Consider the following 21,011-nt stretch of genomic DNA (forward strand, 5'->3'; position numbering starts at 1 on the left):
ACACCTAGAATAGGCCACTGACATTTCCTCAGATAAAATAACAAGCCAGCTAAACAGACCAAGAGCGCGAGGCTCCTGCCTGGCTCACGCGGCGCCTGGCTCTGCGAGTCGGAGCTGCCACAGCCCAGCTGCATCTGTGCACTCAGGCAGAGGCTGTCAAGGTCTGGGAGGCCTTAGTTCCCAGTTTACTCTTATTATCTCTGAGGAAATGTCTCCATGCTTGGAAGGCCCTTGAAAGAGGATACGTCGATGGGAAACTTCTCAGAGGAAGCCCGCTGATGATTGCTGCTGATTCAGTTCCCTGAGAAGAGGAAATAAAATCAGACCCACTCTAGGCCAGCAGAACGTTGAGTTGAATCTGCCCAAACTGTTTTCCCAGGGAGGAAGTGATGCCCGGGGGAGGCCACTTACCCTCCTGTCTATTTGCTTGGCTTTTGCTGCCGGTCCTTCCAGTAGGAAAGGCGTTACGAGGGGGCTGGACTTGGAGTCCACGCAGGCCTGTCCTGCTCACTCCCACCATTGCCTCACAGAGCACACTGACCAGCGCGTGGAGGCTTAGTTTCTGCATCTGTGAACCGGCAGAAATAACACCTCCCACCTTGGGCTGCCGTGGGAAATTGGGAGACAGGGCCTTTCCCTGGGAGTCCCTGTGGGGGCTTCATCAGAGGGTGTGCTCAGGTCAACCCGGGCTCCTGCGCCAGCAGAGTTTTGAGACCAGACACCTTGCCACTTGCTGGAGGGAGAGCCTGCAGCCCGGCAGGGAGCTGGTGGGTGGACAGAACCACCAGGAGAGTGCTGGTGTCATGGGCACACCCGGCTGGGAGGAGGGTCAGGGGACAGAGCCATGGCCAGCCAGCAGCACTTGTCATCCTAGCCCCGCATTCGAGGAATGGGGAACTGGGACCTGCCTTTTAGGGTGAAAACACGGGCCAAGAGAGTGAGGGCCTGGTTGCACCCGGTATGCTGTGGACAATGGTGTCCTTCACAAGCCCGGGTCCCAGGAGGAACCCATCCATTTCCCCATGCCACTGGGTGACTCCGACACCTAACATTGATGTTTTCAATCTTTAAAGTCACTTGTTTTCCCCTTTAATTCATGAGCATCTTGAGGGCGTCAGTTCTCTCACTCATGTCTGTGCCTGGTGTATAGGGACAGATCCCGCCCACGGGACCGGCTCTCTGTGTCCACATTACCCCTTGGTGGAGACAGTCCAGGGTCTACCAGCCGAGGCATGCAGAGACGCGGCGTGGCCTGGCCGTAGGGGTGCGGCTCAGTCGTGAAGAGGAGTAAGGCATTGACGGGCTGCCGCATGGATGACTCTGGAGAACATTGTGCTCAGTGAGAAGGAGCCAGTCACAGAGGGCTGCAGAGCCTGATTCCAGCAGTGTGAAATGTCCAGAATAGGCAACTCCATAGAGACAGAGGCAGGTTTGTGGTTGCCAGGCGTGGGGTGGGGAGTGGGGAGCGGCTGCTGAAGGGTCCAGGGTTTCTTTCCGTGGTGATGCAAAGGCTCTGGAACTAGTGGTGACGCTTGTGACCCTACTCAAGACCACTCTGTCGCACACGCTAAAGAGTGGATTTTATGGCGGATGAATTATCTCTCCGTTTACAAAACCCAGAACCAAATCAAAGCAATACCCATGGAGTGACTGAGGGTCCACCCCCAGCATCCCAGAGAGAGGAGTGATGTGCGAACTGGCTGGAATCCGCCCACCCTCCCACGTTCCAGCAGGTCCCGCCATGTTGGATGTGTCCAGGGCTGTTGCCTCCCTGTCCAGGCCCTCGAGCGCCCAGCTGCTCACTCCTGCTGGAGGGTCAGACACGGAGGCGCTCTTCCCCTTTTATCCTGCTGGTTCTGGGGTGAACCAAGAACCGTGGGAGGTGGCGTGTCACCTCGTCTCTTCCAGTCACACACTTCAGTGTGAGTTAGCAATTGTGCAAGGCTGCGACTGGGGAAGCAGCGCGATGGGATAGGACTGTACACAACACGAATGTGAGGTGGGCCTCTGGGTCCTCAGGGAGCACTTAGGGACCTGGGTTCTGGGACCAGTAGGTGGGGCTGCATCTGGCACCCCCCTCCCCATGTGTACCAGGCTGCTCGGCATAGCCACGGCCCTGCCCCTCTTTACCCCGCTGTTGTCAGGGGCTCAAGGGTGGTGACAGCAGAGTGGTGACAGCTGAAATGAGCACGCACATTCACAGTGCGCAGGAGAGGGCCTGGCGCATCAGCAGACCCCGGACAACACCAGCGGCATCATCATCCGTATCATGATTGTGATGTTTATCTGCTTCAACCTTTCTACATATATTCTGGGTTGAAATGTTTCTTTTCTTAAAGAACGTTTTCCTTGCGAAGATGCCATGCAAATAAAACTAAAGTAAAAAAAAAAAGAAAAATAGGGAAGATAATTTTTAAAACATTTATGAGTATTTTGCTGAATGACAACAGTTTTGTAAGGATCTAAAATTAGTTTGTTCAAATATCTGATAAGCCATTTCAATTAGGCATCTGTTTTGCATTTTAAAAACTTTTAGATTGTGTTTTCTCATTCGGTATTTTGTACTTTAAGAAGGAAATTATTTAGAGCGCCATTGTCTGTTCTATCTTTGACGCACATCTGTGGTACGGCTTTCTGGGGTTTTGATCATAGCATGGAAGTATTTACTCAGTGCAGTTTTGGAAACTCTAACTTTGGAAAGAGGTTTTTAGAGGAATTATTGCCAAATGAATATGTAAATATATCAGAAGCAGAGTTTTCACAATCTTAGGAAAAAACTTTCAGATCTGTTAGGATTAAGTAATATATTCTATTTTCTCTCTTATTAGAATGTGAAATGCCTGAGAAGCAATAGTTTATAATGTATTAATTATGTTAATTAATTGGAGAAGATTCAGAATATTAATTATCTGCAACTAATTAGGTGTTAAGATTGAGAAGCATTAAGTGATGAGGTGGAAGGCTGCATGAGTCATTTAGCTAGACTGATGAGAGTGGGTGGAGGGAGCTGGATGCAGGCTCAGCTCTGTTCCTCCGTGGGCCTCCTCGTGGGTCGAGGTCCTGTGTGGCTAAGTCTCCTTGTCTTTTGCATGCTCGGCGCCGCCCAGAGGCAGAGGAGGTGGACACGGTGGATGTCTCCGGCGTGCCCGCAGAGGTGCTGCGCAACATCGAGGCCGACACCTACTGGTGCATGAGCAAGCTGCTGGATGGCATTCAGGTGAGCGCCCGCGCCCACGGGACACAGCCCACGCCCACAGCCCCTGCGGTGAAGAGAGCCTGAGGCCCACGGGGACACAGCCCACGCCCACAGCCCCTGCGGTGAAGAGAGCCTGAGGCCTTAGGCTGCTCCTGAGTCTCAGTGTGGCCGTGTAGTCCCTCCTGAAGGCTCACTTTTCTACATCTGGAATAGCACAGACCCCTCCGGGTTGACGAGGGGTGAGACACAGTGTATGTGCCCCTCGTTCTGGGCACGGTCACGTGTCCTGCTGAGGGCCCAGTGGGAAGGCGAGGTGCAGAGTCTGATCCCCTGCTGCCTGCAGACTGTAGCCACCACCACCAAATAGGGCTCAGGCTCACGGTAGCTACGTGTGTGTGGCTAGCTGTGCTAAGAGGGATCCTCCTTAAAGGGCCTCAGATCGGGGGCCACAGCTCCTGGCCTCTGACACCAGGCTGTGAGCCCTCGCCTGCAGTATTGGTGGCCAGGGCTCCAGGTGCGTGGGGCACTGCAGCTGTGCCTGCTCCCAGAGAGCAACACGAGCTGGTGGGAGTCCCCTGCATCACAGTGGGGACCCTGCGGGTCTCTGCATCAGCTAGGGTTAGTGGCTGAGATTTCTGTAGAAAAGCCACAGGTCTCCCAGTGACAGGGCCAATCCTATGGCATGGTGTAGGGGCAGATTCCCACACAGTACCTGGGAAGGACCTTGTTGGTAGGTGAGTCAGGAATGAGGACTGGATCCAGCTGATACTACAGAGGAACAGCTGAGGGGGATGGACGGGCCCTGGAGTGGGTGTGGGCGTCTTAGTTTATTTGAGGCCGGTACATCCTTTCTAGACACTCGCTTCCTGTGAGGTGCTGTGCTCCACACCCGGGCATAGTGGCGAGTAAGGGTGAGGCCTGCTCCGGAAGCTCACTGGGGGTGGAGGGTAGACGGGTGAGTATGGCATGAGGGGACAGAAGGCACTCGACCCCAAAGACCCAAAGGTGGGAAGAAGTAGATTACAGGGGACAGTGAATTTTGCTGACAGAGGCAGGACTTGTCAGATAGAGGAGGGTCAAAGCCCAGAGCGCGGTTTGGGTCGGTAATCGTTTTCTGAGGGACCAAACGCCAAGATCATCACGGGTGTTCGCATGTAGATGGCTCTCTGCTGAGAGCTGGGGCCTCCCGGGAGGGTCTGCATGTTCTGCCAGCGTCCCTGTTATCCCAGCTCAAAGGGGGGCCCTCATCTGAGAGACACAGAGATGGGGTTGTCACTTGTCATCTGCATTGCCTAGCAGGGCTTGGCTTTTCCTGAGCCATTGCGGTAAAGGTTGTTCCTGATACCACTAAGTGAAGAGGTCTCAGCTCATCTACTTGATTCAGAATCGTCAGAATATGGCTTTTATAGCCTGTGGTCTAAGGTTTAGACTCCAAGTTTAATTTGAATATATTAGCTAAAAGGTTCCGTTGAGGAAAGACGTGTGGTTTTTGCTGTTACTTTTCATGATGTAGGAATGAAAAAGGAGAAAGTAGAAGCCTGTTGTGCGGTTGGAGAATGGAAACCTCGTATCTATTGGCTGGTCCAGACTCCTCGTGACTTACTTTGTTCCTTGTAAAGAAAAATGTGCCCACTAGAGATACATTTTGGCCCAAGCACCAATTTGTCATTTCCCCTCCTTTACTAATATTTTCATACATTTTATTCTTTCTGCTAGACCTTTTGGCTTTTTGCCCCCTTAGAAAAAGGATTGAATCATAATGTAAAACTTTATAAATTTCAAATGTCGCTTCTCTGATGGTGAGTGATGGGACTTGTGCCATTTAAATACAAGATTATCTGGCCTCTATTTGTAAATAAAATCTGCTGTACAATGAAATCGATGCTGGCTTTTTCATTTTTCACCTGAGATTTGTGGCCTGATGCAATGGTTTATTGGCAGGGCCGATGAGTGTGAGGGATCATGCTTTCCTGGCTCGTGTGTTTATAGCACATCACCGTCCCGTGGCAGCCGTTGATCTTCTCTCACGTGCCACGATGGATTCCACGTGATCCTCCCAGGAGCAAGAGTTGAGGGATGTCAGTTCCCACCATCCAGGGGACTTGGCAGCTCAGCTGTGACTCCTGTAGATAAGGCCGTCCGAGCAGAGCTCCTCTAGGGACTGTTCAGTGTTTACAAGCACTGCGGCTGTTTTAAGTTCAGAGAGGTATGAGGCTATGTACTCACTTAAAACCACGGCAACACGCAGACCGGCGTGTCAGCTCCCGGACGACCTGGCCGCTTCTGCCTCTTAGCTCCTTTTCCTGCTCTTGGTCTTACTGTCTCCATTTCATTCTTTTGGAACTGCTCGAACCATCTTCCTTAAGCACCCTCTTCACCACATCATCGCCCTGATTGAAACCCTTGGGGAAGCTCTCTCTTGGTTTTCTGAAGTGCAGGCTCTCAGCCCGGCCTCCACCAGTTGTTCCCAGTGTTCTTTCAAGGGCGTGTTTGTTCATCGGCTCTGTGGCAGCCGTCCACGCCGTTGCTGCAGAGGCGTTATTGGAGCCGCTGAGCCAGAACCGTGTGCTGGGGGCTCTTCCTCACCAGGAAGAGGGTCTTCAAGGGCCTCCTAGCCCCACAGTTTCTGTGATTGGTAGGCAGTCCCCATGGGAATGAATGTGAGGAACTAACATTGTCTTCGCCGTGACGGTGCTTCTTGGCGTGTGCATTCCCGGGACAGGTTGGAGCTCGGTTACACCCAGCACACAAGGCTGAGACTAAGAGAGATGAAGCCCATTGCCCAGGTGACGTGGCTTGTATTAAAACCCACGTTGACGGCTCTGGGATCTTTCCTAGCTGAAATACATAGAAGTGAGTCCCATTTGCAGGGAAGTTGTAGAGGGCAGAAACCACATCTATTTTTTTTACCTTTGGATGTCCTGGATGGTCATAACTATGTTTTTGGCTCACTTTGGAGCCTCAATTTGAGATTCCGTATTCTACTTGTTTTCAGTAATTAGTTAACTTTGTCATTTTGGCCGAGATGTATGAAGCACCTGCCTTCTCTCTGCAGGTGCTCAGAGAGGCGGAAGACTTTGGGGTGAGTCAGCATCACCCCTCTGTCCCCAAGAAGCTCAGAGTCTGGTGGGATGGAGCAGGGGGAGTGGACAGCTGATGGAGGCGAGGACAGAATGCTGGGAGAGGAGGCTCTTAGCCCCCAGTAAGATGGCAAACTAGGAAAAAGAACAAACCACTCTTCTCCCGACAAATCCCTAGAAACGTTAGGTGATTGGTCTGTTCTCGCACTGCTTAAAGAAGTACCTGAGACTGGGTAATTTATAGAGAAAGAGGTTTAATTGGCTCACAGTTCCACAAGCTGTACAGGAATCATAGCTGAGGAGGCATCAGGAAACTTTCAATCATGGCAGAAAGTGAAGTGGAAGCCGGTGCGTCTTACAGGGCTGGAGCTGGAGGGAGGGGTTGGGGGAGGTGCCACACACTTTTAAACAACCAGATCTCATGACCCAGCGACGCAGCGCTAGCAGGGATGGTGCTAACCCATTAGAAACCGCCCCCAGGATCCGGTCACCTCCAGCCAGGCCACGCCTCCAGCACAGGGGATTACAATTCAACATGAGATTTGGGTGGGGACACAGACCCAAACCGTATCAGCGGTATTGAACAAAGATTGTTTAACACGCATTGTGGGACTCCTTAACAGCAAAGAGAGGTCCTCCAGGAGCGAACAGCGCTGACTCCACTGGCTGGAGGGAATTGTCAGACCAGCTCATGGCTAGGAGTGCAGGCTTTCCTGCCCTGGCGAGGTGTGATCACAGAAGCCAGTCCTGCTCAGGGAGATCAGGTGCTGCCCAGAGCAGGGACACGGGCTCTGCCATTGACATGCCCAGGCCTGTGTGCCTTGGGACTCTGCACTACAAACATTATTGAAGAGCTTGAAGAGCTTTTGTTTGTGTGGGTTAATTCTCTTGATAACTGCCATGTTGGAAATTCAAATAGAGAAAATTAAAAATTTTTAGTAATTTATTTAACAACAACAATGAAAATCCCATTACATATTATTATAAGTAACATTTTTATGATAGATTACTATTTTTCGAAACAAAAATGTTTAGTGAGAAGAAAGGCATTGTTTTACATTTTTGTAAATCTCCTTAATGTCTAACTTAATAGAAGAATTCTTGTATCTACTTCTACATTCAATTTGTTGTGGTATTTTTTGTTTTAGCTGAAGAATGTGAAGAAAATCCAGCATTACATAGATACATAGTTGGAAAAGGAAGCATGTTTTTTGTTTGTTTGTTTGTTTGTTTTTTGGAGATGAAGTCTCCTCCAGGCTGGAGGGCAGTGGTGCGATCTCAGTTCACTGCAACCTCCGCCTCCCAGGTTCAAGCGATTCTCCGCCTCAGCCTCCCGAGTAGCTGGAATTACAGGCACACGCCACCATGCCCGGGTAATTTTTGTATTTTTGTTAGAGACAGGGTTTCACTGTGTTGGCCAGGCTGGTCTCAAACTCCTGACCTCAAGTGATCTGCCCGCCTCAGCCTCCCAAAGTGCTGCGATTACAGGTATGAGCCACCGTGCCCGGCCAGGAAGTGTTTTAATAGCCTTTTCAGGTAATTTTGGATTCTTTTTTCATTAATACTATACTATTACTCAACAAATGGTAGTTTCTTAAAGGTTAGTTGTGATATGAAATCTGAAACCTCATCAGTGAATGTTTTACACTCAGTTACATTAAAGTTGGTGGCCTATCTTGCACTTTGATAGGATCTTTTACCCATATATTGGCTCTGTAACATCATTCATTGGCGATTTGGAAAATATTGGCTGACTGAGGTGTGCAGATCTTTTAAATGTTGATAAGTTTCATCGTATGATCAAATTTGTTAGTATTACCACCGTCTCATAAGAAGCAGCTGTCAGGCCCAGGGTGGCAGATAAAAGTCTTCCAAAATTCAGATTTTTAATTTAAAAGCTCAGATATTATCATTGGCAACAAACACTGTTCCTTGTTTCTTTTGAAGTGACAGGCCAACTTCATTCATTTTTGAGAAATTATCTTCCAGAGACGCGCGTTTGAATAACTGATTTGTCTGCTAGTCCTTCCTTCATGTAAACATGATGTTTCTTGAAGAAAGTGTTCAGTTCAGCTCACAACTGAAGCCAGCGCACCAAGTGCTCTCCTTGACGACGCTTCTGTTTCTGGATTTGCCCCTCAGGCTTTCCGTGTTCTTCCACGTGTTGGTCAGGGCTGAGCCTGAACGCAGTGTTAATAGTAAGATGAGTGACCTTTCCTGCCGTATCCAGGGCATCCTGAAGTGAAACAGCCTTTTGTTTTCACACCGTGAGCATGTGGTATTGGGAACACAGTGACGGTTGAGTGTGGTGAGGGCACTGCCCTGCCTGCTGCCAGCATGCCCGCAATTTTACCCACCACTGCCTGTGTACTGCCAGCACAAATGTCAGCACCGTGAGGAAGGTGAATCATGCCTTCATGTTACTATGACAGCAGTTTCAATATAACAGACCCCTTGAAAGGTCTAGGGACCCCCAGGAGTTGGCTGGCTACCGTCTGAGAACTTCTGCCCAGGAGGGATGATCTCCTGCCACAGACCTGTGGCATTCCCATGGGAAGAGGCATCTGCAGATGACCTCACAGCAGACGAAGTACAAACCAAGCAGAGAAGGAGTGCGCCGGGAATAAATGTTAGCGATTGCTCTCGTTAGGAGGATTTGTACCCAGAGACCTGAGACACTAGAACAGCGATTTGAAAGGAACCAGACAATGTGTAACTTTAAAATATTAAGGAGAACGAAACAGTTTAAAATAAAGACTCTGAAGAAAGAACTCACAGATTTATTTATATTTATTTATTTGAGATGGAGTCTCGCTCTGTTGCACAGGTTGGAGTACAGTGGTGTGATACTGGCTCACTGCAACCTCCATCTCCCGGGTTCAAGTGATTCTCCTGTCTCAGCCTCCTGAGTGGCTAGGACTACAGGCGCCCACCACCACACCCGGCTAATTTTTGTATTTTTAGTAGAGACGGGGTTTCACCATGTTGGCCAGGATGGTCTCGATCTCTTGACCTTGTGATCCCCCTGCCTTGGCCTCCCAAAGTGCTGGGATTACCCAGGTGTGAGCCACTGTGCCCGGCTAGAAATCACAGATGTTAAATGGAACCAAACAGAACTTCTAGCAATCGAAATTAGCGTCACTGAAATTTAAAACTCATTAGACAAAAGAGAAGAGAGAGTTAGTTAGAATTGAATGTAGTGCTGAGAAAATTACCAACTGGGCAACACAGAGAGATATTGAAAATATGACAGATTAAGACATGAAAGATAGAATTTAAAAAATAGAACTAGAAAGAGAAAATGTACTAGAGGAAAGCCAATATTTGTAAGGCTGTGGCTGGGAATTTTTCAGCATTGATGAGATGTTGTTACTAATATCTAATAAATCTCCAGAAAGATGAGTTGAAACTAATTACCTATAGAGACATGAGAGTGAAGCCACTGAATAAGAAAGAGAAGAGAAAGTCTCATAGGAAAGAAGAAAGGCCAGAAAAAAGTAGAATAATGTGTCTCATGTTCTGAAGAAAAATCGCTCTCCAATGAGATTAGATTTAAAAACAGAATCCAGCTATATGCTACTTACAAGACACCCAAACCACAAGGAGACAGGTAGAAAGGAAATGCAACAGAAGAATATTAACCAAAGTAATAGGTAGCTCTGTAGCCCATATGTAGCTGTGTAATAGCCGTGGAGCTATTAAATGAGATAGATTTTTAAGGCAGAAAGCATTCCTAGAGACAAAGAGTATCACTGCCAGTGGATACATTTACCAGGGAAGAGTTCATCTTGAATGCATGACCTTGACCCTGTATTTCTGCACATGTACATAAGTATGATGGGAGAGCGGTGGTGGTTGTCAATGCCAGACATGGTCCTGAGTGCTTCGTTGTAATATTAGTTCATTTTCCCTCACAGCAACCATAAGGCACTTCCAATTTTGTGGCTAGTTAGTTGCAGCATTGGGGTTTAGACCCACACCGTCCAGTACCAGCTTTCCTGCCTCTCAGTGATTAGTAGGTGATATGGTTAGGCTTTGTGTCCCCACCCAAATCTCACCTTGAATTGTAATCTCCATAATCCCTCACATGTCAAGGGAGAGACCAGGTGGAGCTGATTGGATCACGGGGCGGTCTCCCCCATTCTGTTCTCTTGATAGTGAGTGAGTTCTCATGAAATCTGACCGTTTTATAAGGGGCTCTTCCCCCACTTTGCGCAGTACTTCTCCTCCCTGCTGCCCTGCAAAGAACGTGCCTCTTCCTCTTTGTCTTCCGCCATGATTCTGAGTTTCCTGAGGCCTCCCCAGCCATGCTGAACTGTGAGTCAGTTAAACCTCTTGTCTTTATGAGCTGCCCAGTCTCGGGCAGTTCTTTATAGCAGTATGAAAGTGGACTAATACAGTAGATCGAGCAGATAAGAATTAGGAAGATCTGGGAGGACATGTACTGCACAGTTTGGGCAAATGGACATACCTAGACCCCCATATCCAGTACACAGAGAATATTCATTCTTTTCCAGTGTGCACAGAAGATCTGTAAGAATGGCAATACCAGCAGTTACTAGGGAGCCAGATATACCAAGGTCTGGGTGGGGGATTAGCAGATTGAGAAGAGCATTCTAGACTAAGCTGGGACTCCGTGGTGTGGGATCACTCAGAGTGCTTAGGGAGTAGGAGTGTGGGCTGGGATCACTCAGAGTGCTTAGGGAGCAGGAGTGTGGGCTGGAGCTTGAGGCTGGGAAGCTGGGTTGATGTTTGACAGCTCTGGAAAGTCTGTCCTTGTGGCCTGCCCCAGGTACTTGGGCCTGATCACTCATCTCTGGTGGATTGATGCCCTTCCTGCTAAGTGTTTAAGAGACAGTCTTTTTTTTTTTTTTTTTTTTGAGATGGAGTCTTAGTCTGTCACCAGGCTGGAGTGCAGTGGCATGATCTTGGCACACTGCAACCTCTGCCTCCCGGGTTCAAGCAATTCTCCTGCCTCAGCTTCCCGAGTAGCTGGGACTACAGGCGCCCGCCTCCACGCCCGGCTAATTTTTATATTTTTAGTAGAGACGGGGTTTCACCATGTTGGCCAGGATGGTGTTGATTTCCTGGCCTCATGATCCACCTGCCTCGGCCTCCCAAAGTGCTGGGATTACATGAGTGAGCCACTGCGCCCGGCCAAGAGACAGTCTTTTTAGTCAGGGGCATTTGGTGTTGGGGGAAAAGGCAAAGCAGCTGCATTTCCAGATGTGCTGGTCTTAGGGGAGATGCTCTGTCCAGCAAGTAATGCCTGGAAAGCCACTGCTGGCCTGCCGGTCGTGTGAACAACGAATCGATGTCATTGGCACTGCCCTGAGGGATGTCTAAGCTCGCGGAGGGATGTGGGATGTGTTTGGATGAAGGAGGGGATTCAGGAGCCTAAACTAGGTGGTGGCGGGGCAGGCATTGGCGGGCAGGTGCAAGAGCACCGAGGGCAGCTGTAGACCTTGTTGGCCATGCAGAGCAAGTGCCCGGTGTGGAGCGGTGGCAGCGGTGGGGCGCCCTCCTGCCTCATTAGGGCTGCTTAGAAATGTCTGGGGTGCTTTTCAGTGGTTGCTGTCACTGGGAGATGCCGCTGCGTGGACAGCTCCGCCTGGGAAGAACCTTTGTGGCACCGCAGTAAGAAGCATTATGTAGGAATGCTGCACTTGTAGTCATCGGGTCTGGGCTCAACATTTTCCACCTGTGTGACCGTGTTAGTGACTCCAGTTGGATGGGTTCATCTTGAGAGTGAATGAGGTTGTGAGACAAGTCCTGTATTTTGTGATGCAATGGGTGTATTGGATCTGGCAAGGCAGACCATCTGGTCAGAGGTTTCCACAGTGCAGGAGGGTGCCCAGGCTGGCTTGTGGGCAAACAGCTGTGAGGTAGGGCAGGGGTGGGTTTCCCTCAAGGTGGGACACCACTAAGTGCAGGAGTGATGACCTTGAGCCTCCCATTTAAGCCTGATGGGGACTAATCCTCAATGTTGAGGACAGAATTTCTGTGTTTTCTTCCTGAGTTGTGCGGTAGCTTTGATTGTAAGTACTTTTAAAAATTCAGATAAGTTTAATTTGGAGAAATAATTTCTTTCTTGTCTTTATTTTTCACCTTCTTTCCTGATCAGGCTTTCTGCCCATTTGCCTGAGTTTCACTCTGTGTGTGTCTTGTTCTCTGGGTGATGTGAGTTGGGTGGGTGTGCACAGGTTGACCGTGTGTGGGTTTCCGGGGTTCTGGCTTTCTGGAGTAACCTGGGATGTGAGGTTGGAGGGAGGGTCCTTTGTGGCTCCCCCAACCAGCTGGCAGAGTAGCTGGTGCCAGAATGAGAAGACCAGGTTTTTTTTTTTTAATATTTTATTTTTTTTCTACCAAGTGCACTAGGAAGGTTCCAGCCAGATACTTAATTAAAAAAAAATAATTTGGTGGGCTGTTTCTTTCAGTGGTTTCATGGATGTGTCCTTTTAATGCTATTTGGTATTAGTAGCTATGTTTTGGGGATGATTTTTAGTGTAGATCACAGAAACACACCTGGGCCGATTCCAGCTGAGGGAACACTTCTTTAAGAAGGATTGCTTTAACACAGCATGTTGGCTTCGGGACCTGAAGATAACTGGCTTTGAGTGTGTGCTTTCTGGGCAGTGGAAGCTGCTGACCTAGTGATGTTTCAGCCCCTCCCTCTCCCTGGGGGTTTAAACTTGGTATCCAGTGACAAGTTCCAGGCTGGGCTGGGCACGGTGGCTCATGCCTGTAATCCCAGCACTTTGGGAGGCCGAAGTGGGTGGATCACCTGAGGTCAGGAGTTCGAGACCAGCCTGGCCAACATGGAAAACCCTGTCTCTATTAAAAATACAAAAATTAGCCGGGCATGGTGGTGCGTGCCTGTAATCCCATCTACTTGGGAGGCTGAGGCAGGAGAATTGCTTGAACCTGGAAGACAGAGGTTGCAGTGAGCCGAGATTGAGCCACTGCCCTCCAGCCGGGGCGACAGAACCAGACTTCATCTCAAAAAAAAAAAGAGAAGTTCCAGGCTGGATGAGGCCCTCTCAGGCTTTTAGGGGATTATTCTTGCACTTTTGCCAGTCTTTTCATTTCACTAACAGCACTCGTGCCAAGGTTGTCGGTTCGCTATTACTTCTTGAATTACAGCTTCCATATTTGCCTACCCTGAAGTCATACTACTACTCTTAGGTTCACTACTTAACAGGACAGTTTCTTTGAGTAGAAAAGAACCATTGCCTTTTATAATTAGTCATTTACATTTCCTTTCCTTGGGGAAGAATTATTGAATTCCAAGAACTGTTTGGTGGCATGGAGGTAATAGGAATATTGGGGAAAGTGACTAAATTATCTCGGAACTTGTCAGAGAAAAGGCCAGAAACGCAGTGGCGTCATGACTTCTTTAGGGAAAGGTCAGGAAACGGCCAGGCCCATGACTCGGGGTGGGGTGGACTCTGCCTGTGAGCAGGTATTGCCCTTCAGATGGGGCTGGTGTGAGTTGACCGTTGATGTTAACACCAGGGAGGCGACAGGGTGGTTGGGGGAAGCCCTGTCCTGCACACTAAGCTGGGGAGATGTGTGGCTTCTTACAGTGCTTGCTCCCAGAGGGGGCCAGCCAAAGGCAGTTGAGGGCGGAGCCTCCGCCATGAGTTCAGGAGCCTCTGCCTTGAGCTCAGGCAGCTGGAACTTAGAATGGACTAAGCCCCGGGGATGTTGTTATCTGAAAGAGAATAACAAAGGAAGGACTGGTCTGATGCCCAGGAAGGTGGCAGAGAGAAAGTGCACTCCAGCTGAGCTCTGATTTGGCATTTGTTGTATACGTCAAGAAGCAGAGTCTTCACCTGGACGGGGCAGTGGAGCGCTTGGTGGAGGCCTGGGGTGGGGGAATGAATGCCCGGAGCGCCGAGTCCGTTTAGATGTGTCAAATCCACACCTGCCCCAGATGCCGGCTCAACTGTGCCCCTGTGGGGAAGGATCTCAGATACATGATTTCAGAGCCCCAGTCAATAAAATCGAGGACTCCTGCCAAGATTTTAGAAAGGTTTATTAAACAGATAAGAATGTGTTAGTCACTGGGCTCTGACAGAAGGTTCATTAAGAATGAATCATTGAGCAGCAAGCAATTTAAAAATGAAAATTAAAAAATTCAATTTACAGTAGCTTTGAAAACCCTAAGAATCCGTGTCGTTGCCTGAATGAATAGTTGATTCCTTTTAATTACTAAGTAATACTCCACCGTGTGAATCTATCACAGTTTATCCATCCTCCTGTTGGTGGCAGCCGAGGCTGTTTCTGGTCTTGGGCTGTTGTGAATAACATTTCTGTGAACACTCATGTCCACATCTTCTTCTAGACGCCTGTTAAGTTCTGGCTGTTCCACGTCAGAATGCGATTTCTCCAACACTGCGTTCCCCACAGGGTCTTCATTTATTCCGATTCTGATAGCAATCCTTTGTCAAGACAGATATTTTGAGAATGTTTGCTTCTGTGGCTTGTCACTTCATTTCATTAACAATGTCTTCTATGAGCCAACAGTTTCAACTTTGATAAAATCTAATTTATCATTTTTTTTCTTTTGTGGTAACAGTTTTCTGTGTCCTGCCTACCTCCACAATGCCAACATATACCCATGTTATGATTGATAATTTTAGTTTTTTGGTTTTAGGTCTACAACCTAGCTTGACTGAATTTCTGTATATGGTGTAAGGAAGATGTCAGGCTTCATTTTTTCCTCTACAGATATCCTGGTGAACATAATGCCATTTGTTGAAAACAGTTTTGTCCTATTTCACTTTTGCTGAAAATTAGATGATTGTATAGGTGTGTGTCTGTTTCGGGACACACCGTTTTGTCCCACTGACGTACGAATGGATCTTAATCCAGTTCACACTGTCTTCATTACTGCACATTTTCATGGGTTGGGTAAGGCCAGTCCTCTTTGTTCTTTTAAAAAATTAAGTATTTTTGGTCCTTTGCATTTTTATATAAAGTTTGCTTTTGCCATTTCCTACAAAAAAAAAAGCCTGTTGAGATTTTGAATGAGAATATGTGGAATTGTATGTCAGTTTCCCTCATACTGACAATATTAGCAAATATTGAGTCTTCTTACCCGTGAGCGTAGTGTATTTCTTAATTTATTTAGATATTCTTTAATTTATCCTCACAAACATTTTGCAGTTTTTGGTATAGGGTTTTGCTCATACTTTGTCAAATTTATTTCTGAATATTTTGTTTTTTTCTGATGTTACTTCAAATGGTATAGCTTTGTTGGTATTTTTTACTACTGATTTGTAGTAAATCAATTTTGGATTGATATACTAGGGGTATATACAAATACAGTTGATTTTTGCAAACGGACAGTTTTCCAGGGACTGCTGCAGCATAACAAATGACTCCCAAACCCTCTGACTGGAAGCAGCCATGCCTTTGTGCTCTCGGGTTCTGTGGGTCAGGATCTCTGTCAGGGCATGGCGTGGACGGCTGATTTGCGCACCACGATGTCTGGAATCTCAGGTGGTGGCTGGAAGCATCTAGACTCCCGTTCATTTAAGAGCCTGGTGCCCTGGGCCTACGTGACTCTAAGAGTAGGACTTTGGGTTGGATCGCCCACTCCTGGCCTCTCCACGCGCTGATTGTCCTCGTGGCATGGTGGCCTTGGGATAGTCAGACCTCTCGCTGGATGGTACAAGGCTCCCAGTGAGACTCTGTCCTCAAACAAGGTGGAAGCTGCATTTTTCATGACTGAGCCTCAGAAGTCACACACTGTACTCAGAAGTCATGCCCCCTGTACGCTTTTGGTGGAAGCAGTCACAAGTCTATTCTAATTCAAAGAGGGAGAAATTAGTCTCCATCTCTCGATGCCGGAGTGGCATTGGTCACCTCCTGAAAGAGCATGTGGGACAGGAGAGAATGTGGCCACTTTTGGAAAATACCCTACTTGTATCTAGTAATCTTGCTAGAGTCACTTATTATTGCTAGGAGCTTGTTAGTAGATGCCTTAGGATTTTCTGTACACGATGATGTCATCAGCAAATAAAGAGACTTCTTTCTTTGCAAGACAAATGGTTTTTATAGGTATACCTTGGAGATATTGCATGTTTGATTCCAAACCACCACAATAAAGCAACTATCCTAATAAAACTAGCCACTCAAGTTTTTTGCTTTCTCAATGCATATAAAAGTTATATTATACTTTAATTTATTAACGTACAATAGCATTGTATCTAAAAAGTGTACATACCAGAATTCAAAACTACTTTATTGGTAGAAAATGCGAATGATCATCTGAGCCTTCAGCAAGTTGTAATCTTTTTCCCAGTGGAGGGTGTTGTCTCGTCTTGACAGCTGCAGACTGATCAGGGTGGTGGTTGCCGAAGTTGGGGTGGCTGTGGCAATTTGTTAAATTAAGACAACAATTTGAAGTTTGCCATGTCAGTGGAGTCTTCTTTTCCTGAAAGAGTTCTCTGTAGCTTGCAGAGCTACTCGATGGCATTTTATCCACAGTAGGACTTCTTTCAAAACCCCGGTCAGTTCTCTCAAGCCCTGCCACTGCTTTATCAACTAGGCTTATGGAGTGTTCTGAATCCTTTGTTGTCATTTCAACAGTGTTCACAGCATCTTCATGAGGAATAGCTTCTGTCTCAAGAAACCACTTTCTTGGAGTCCAGTCATTCTGGGAAAAGAAAAGAAAAAAAAAAGAAGCCACTTTTTTTTCCCTCATTTGTGAGAAGCACCTTCTCATCCATTCAAATTTTCCTGTGAGATTGCAGTAATTCAAGCACATTTTCAGACTGTTTCTAATTCTGTTGTCTATTTCCACCATATCTGTAGTTACTTCCTCCACTGAAGTATTGAACCCCTCAAAGTCATTCACGAATGTTAGAATCAACTTCTAACTTGCAGTTAATGTTGGTTTTTTGACCTCTTCCCATGAATCACAAATGTTCTTAATGGCATCTAGAAAAGCAGGTCCTTTCCACAGGGTTTTCAGTGGGCTTTGCCCAGTTCATCAGAGAAATCACTTCTCTGGCAGCTATAGCCTTATCAAGTATATTTCTCAAATAATGACTTGAAAGTTGAAATAACTCCTTGATCCATGGTCTGCAGAACGAATATGGCATCAGCAGGCATGAACACAACTTTCATCTTCCTGCATGTCTCCATCAGAGCTCTTGGGGGACCAGGTGCATTGTCCATGAGCAGGAATATTTTGAACAAAATCTTTCTTTCTGAGCAGTAGGTCTCAACAGTGGGCTTCAAATACTTGGTAAACCCTGCTGTAAACAAATGTGCTGTCATCCAGGTTTTGTTGTTCCATTTATAGAGCACAGGCAGAGTACTGAGCATGCTTCTTAAGGGTCCTAGGATTTTCAGAATGGTAAATGAGCCTTGGCTTTAACTTAAAGTCACCAGCTGCTTTAGCCCCTAACAAGAGAGTCAGCTGGTCCTTCGAAGCTTTGAAGTGAGGCATTGACTCCTCCTCTCTAGCCATGAAAGTCGTAGATGGTGTCTTCTTCCAGTAGAAGGCTGTTTCATCTACATGGAAAATCTGTTGTTTAGAGTAGCCACCTTCGTCAATTATCTTGGCTAGATCTTCTGGAGAACTTGCTACAGCTTCTCCATCAGCACTTGCTGCCTCACCTTGTACTTTTATGCTATGGAGACGGCTTCTTTCCTTAAACCTGATGAACTGACCTCTGCTAGCTTCCACCCTTTCTTCTGTAACTTCCTCACTTCTCTCAGCCTTCATAGAATTAAAGAGAGTTAGGGTCTTGCTCTGGATTAGGCTTTGGCTTAGGAGAATGTGTAGCTGTTTGGATCTTCTATGCAGACCGCTGAAACTTTGTCCACATCAGCAAGAAGCCTGTTTTGCCTTCTTAACATTCGTGTGTTCACTGGAGTAACGCTTTTAATTTCCTTCAAGAACTTTTCCTTTGCATTCACAACCTGGCTGTTTGGCAAAAAAAAAGGCCTACTTTTGGCTTGTCTCAGCTTTTTGCATGCCTTCCTCACCGAGCGTAATCTTTCTGGCTTTTGATTTAAAGTGAGAGAACGTGCGACTCTTTCTTTACTTGAACACTTTACTTCACCCATTGTAGGGTTTTTACTTGGCCTAATATCAATCTTGTTGTGTCTCAGAAAATAGGAAGGCCCGAGGAGAGGGAGAGAGATGGGGAACTGCCGCTCAGCGGGGCAGTGGGAACACACACAAAACATTTATTAAGTTTGCTGTCTTAAATGGCATGGTTTGTGGTGCCCTAAAACAATTATGATAGTAACATCAAAGATCACTCATCACAGATCCCCATAAAAGATCATAATGAAAAAGTTTGAAATATTAAGAGAATTGCCAAAATGTGACAGAGTCACACACACACACACACACACACACAATAAATAAATATATATATATTATTTTTTATTTTTTGACAGAGTCTCACTGTGTTGCCCGGGCTGGAGTGCAGTGATGCGATCTCAGCTCACTGCAACCTCTGTCTCCCAGGCTTAAGTGATTCTCCCACCGCAGTCTCCTGAGTAGCTGGAACTATAGGTGCTTGCCACCACCCCTGGATAATTTTTATATTTTTGGGTAGAGATGGGGTTTCGCCATGTTTTCCAGACTGGTCTTGAACTCCTGGGCTCAAGCGAGCTGCCCATGTCGGCCTCCCAAAGTGCTGGGATTACAGACGTGCGCCTTCGCGCCCGGCCGCAAAACGTATGTTTTATTTAAAATGAACTCTTATAGTTTATTCTTGCAATTTGCTTTCTTAACTTTCTAGTGTATGTTTAGACCACATATATATTCATCGAATCTGTCCAACCTCATTATTTATACGGTTGGGGTTTACGTTGCCATTTCCCTATTGACTTTCATCTTTTCTTATTTGTTCTTTTTTCCCTACCTTCTTTGGATGAATTGATTATTTTTTTCAATGAATGGAGTTTGGTTTTTTTAGAGCAGTTTTAGCTTTCCAGAAAAATTGAGCAGGAGGTTAGAGAGGCCCCGTGTGCTCCTCAGCGTCCTCCTTCAGCCCCAGCCTCCCTGTGATTAGTATCTCACATCACTGACTTCAGTGTGGCATATGTGTTACAATTGAGGAGCCAATAGCGATACATTATTGTCAACTAAAGTCCACAGTTTACACCAGTTGTAGGCTGTGGGTTTTGAAAGGTGTGCAGTGACATGAGTCCACCAAGAAAGTGTTGCACAGTGTCGTCCCCTGCCCTGAACACCCTCATGCCCCGCCTGTTCATCCCCTTCCACCCAACCCCTGGGCTTTTTACTGTCTCCATAGTTTCACCTTTGCCAGAATGTGACTTAGTTGAAATCCTGCAGTTGGAACCTTTTCAGCCCACTGCTCCTGCCGCGGTTGCTTCTCTCCCCGTTGGCTCACTGGCTGTCTCCCTCCCGCGCCGGCGTTCGTGACGGCTCTGCTCCTTGCTGTGTGCGTCTGGAAGTGACCATGGATGGCCTCCTCCTGCTGGTGTGCCGCTTTACTCTGCGGGTTGGCCCGTGTCTGAAGACAAGTGACAGTCACGTTTCCAGTGGTTTACAGAGGCACTGGTTCCTCTGGCCTGGCTGGGTTGGGAGCCTTCAGCCTTAAACCACTGTTTGATGGCTGACACATCATGGAAGGTGCGGAATTAGGGGGAGGTTGGGTTTGCACTCTATATGGACATTGTCTTAGGTTCTTTTAGACACAGTAACTCAATACCCCCTGTGCCCTTGTGATGGAGCCCTTCCTCTCTCCATTTCACAGATGGGAACACAGAAGATCAGAGAAATGAACCTGGCAGGTAGGAAAGCAGGGGGTTGGTTAAACAAGGCTGCGTAGAATTTGACACGTTTGTGCTCTGAGGGTGCTTTCTGAGAGCATGCTGCCGAGCCCCGTCCTTGGCCCTTCCCTTCCCTCCTCTTGGCAGAGACTGTAGTGAAGACGTCAAGGGGATCCGTTTAACCAGTGCCTCTCAGCTGGGAGGGATAGCGAATGTGATAGATGGCACAATCAAGATTCAGAACGAGTTCAGCTGCCTGCAGTGCCAGCCGGGAACCAATCAAATGAATGAGCTACTAGGAATAAATGGCAAGTCCTACGTTCAGGTGCATGAGCCGAGCAGTCAGCTCAGCAGAAGGCAGTGTGGACAGTTGGGGTTCACTTTGTCTTCCGTGGGAAGCGCGTGTAGTCACTTTGCCTGGATTACGGCAGTTGCCTCGTGAATGATACCCCTCCATCCTCATTTGGCTCATTCCATTGTTTCTACATCATCTTTCCGTGGTGCAAATCTCTTACCTGCAGTGGCCTCCATTTGCATTTCATTACCTGCATTTGAGAGCATTGCCTGGGTCTCACCGCTGACTCCGACGTGGCCTTCCAGCCTCAGAGTGGTCTCCTCCTGCCTCAGCCGCAGCTTCCTCACTGCCCTCCAGCTGCCCTGTCCTCCATTTCATTTCTGGGATGTGACATGCTCCCTCGGGCCGCCGGGGCTCTGCTGCATGGTGCCTGAACCCTCTCTCTCATCTCTGCTCAGACCTCACACCCTCCAAGTGGTCTTCCAGGACCAGCCCTGGTTCTGTGCTATGATGGTGTGGCCACCCAGGTCCTCGTTAGCAGTCAATGTGCACTTGCCTGGCGTGTGATGAACATTGGCTCAGCTGTCAGACTGTCATCCCTGTGAACAGAAGGGTCCTGTCTGCCTGTCCACTTTTCTCCCTGCCTGTGTCAGGGGATCCCAAGACGACC

The 21,011-nt window shown here is 47.7% G+C and overlaps 1 protein-coding gene across 9 annotated transcripts in view; it reads left to right on the forward strand.

Annotated features, from left to right (window-relative positions):
- Nucleotides 1-21,011, forward strand: part of TBC1D22A (TBC1 domain family member 22A) — a 413,175-nt gene that overhangs the window by 207,905 nt on the left and 184,259 nt on the right. For all 9 annotated transcript variants that reach the window (XR_010156181.1, XR_010156179.1, XR_010156180.1 and 6 more), the window contains one exon: nucleotides 3,108-3,217. Coding sequence is in view for 6 of the 9 variants with exons in the window: in XM_515210.9 (XP_515210.4) it covers nucleotides 3,108-3,217 (110 nt within the window). In the remaining 3 variants the exon portion in view is untranslated. The remainder of the gene's footprint in view (nucleotides 1-3,107; nucleotides 3,218-21,011) is intronic.

Source organism: Pan troglodytes, chromosome 23, assembly GCF_028858775.2.
Source record: "Pan troglodytes isolate AG18354 chromosome 23, NHGRI_mPanTro3-v2.0_pri, whole genome shotgun sequence".
NCBI lineage: Eukaryota > Metazoa > Chordata > Mammalia > Primates > Hominidae > Pan > Pan troglodytes.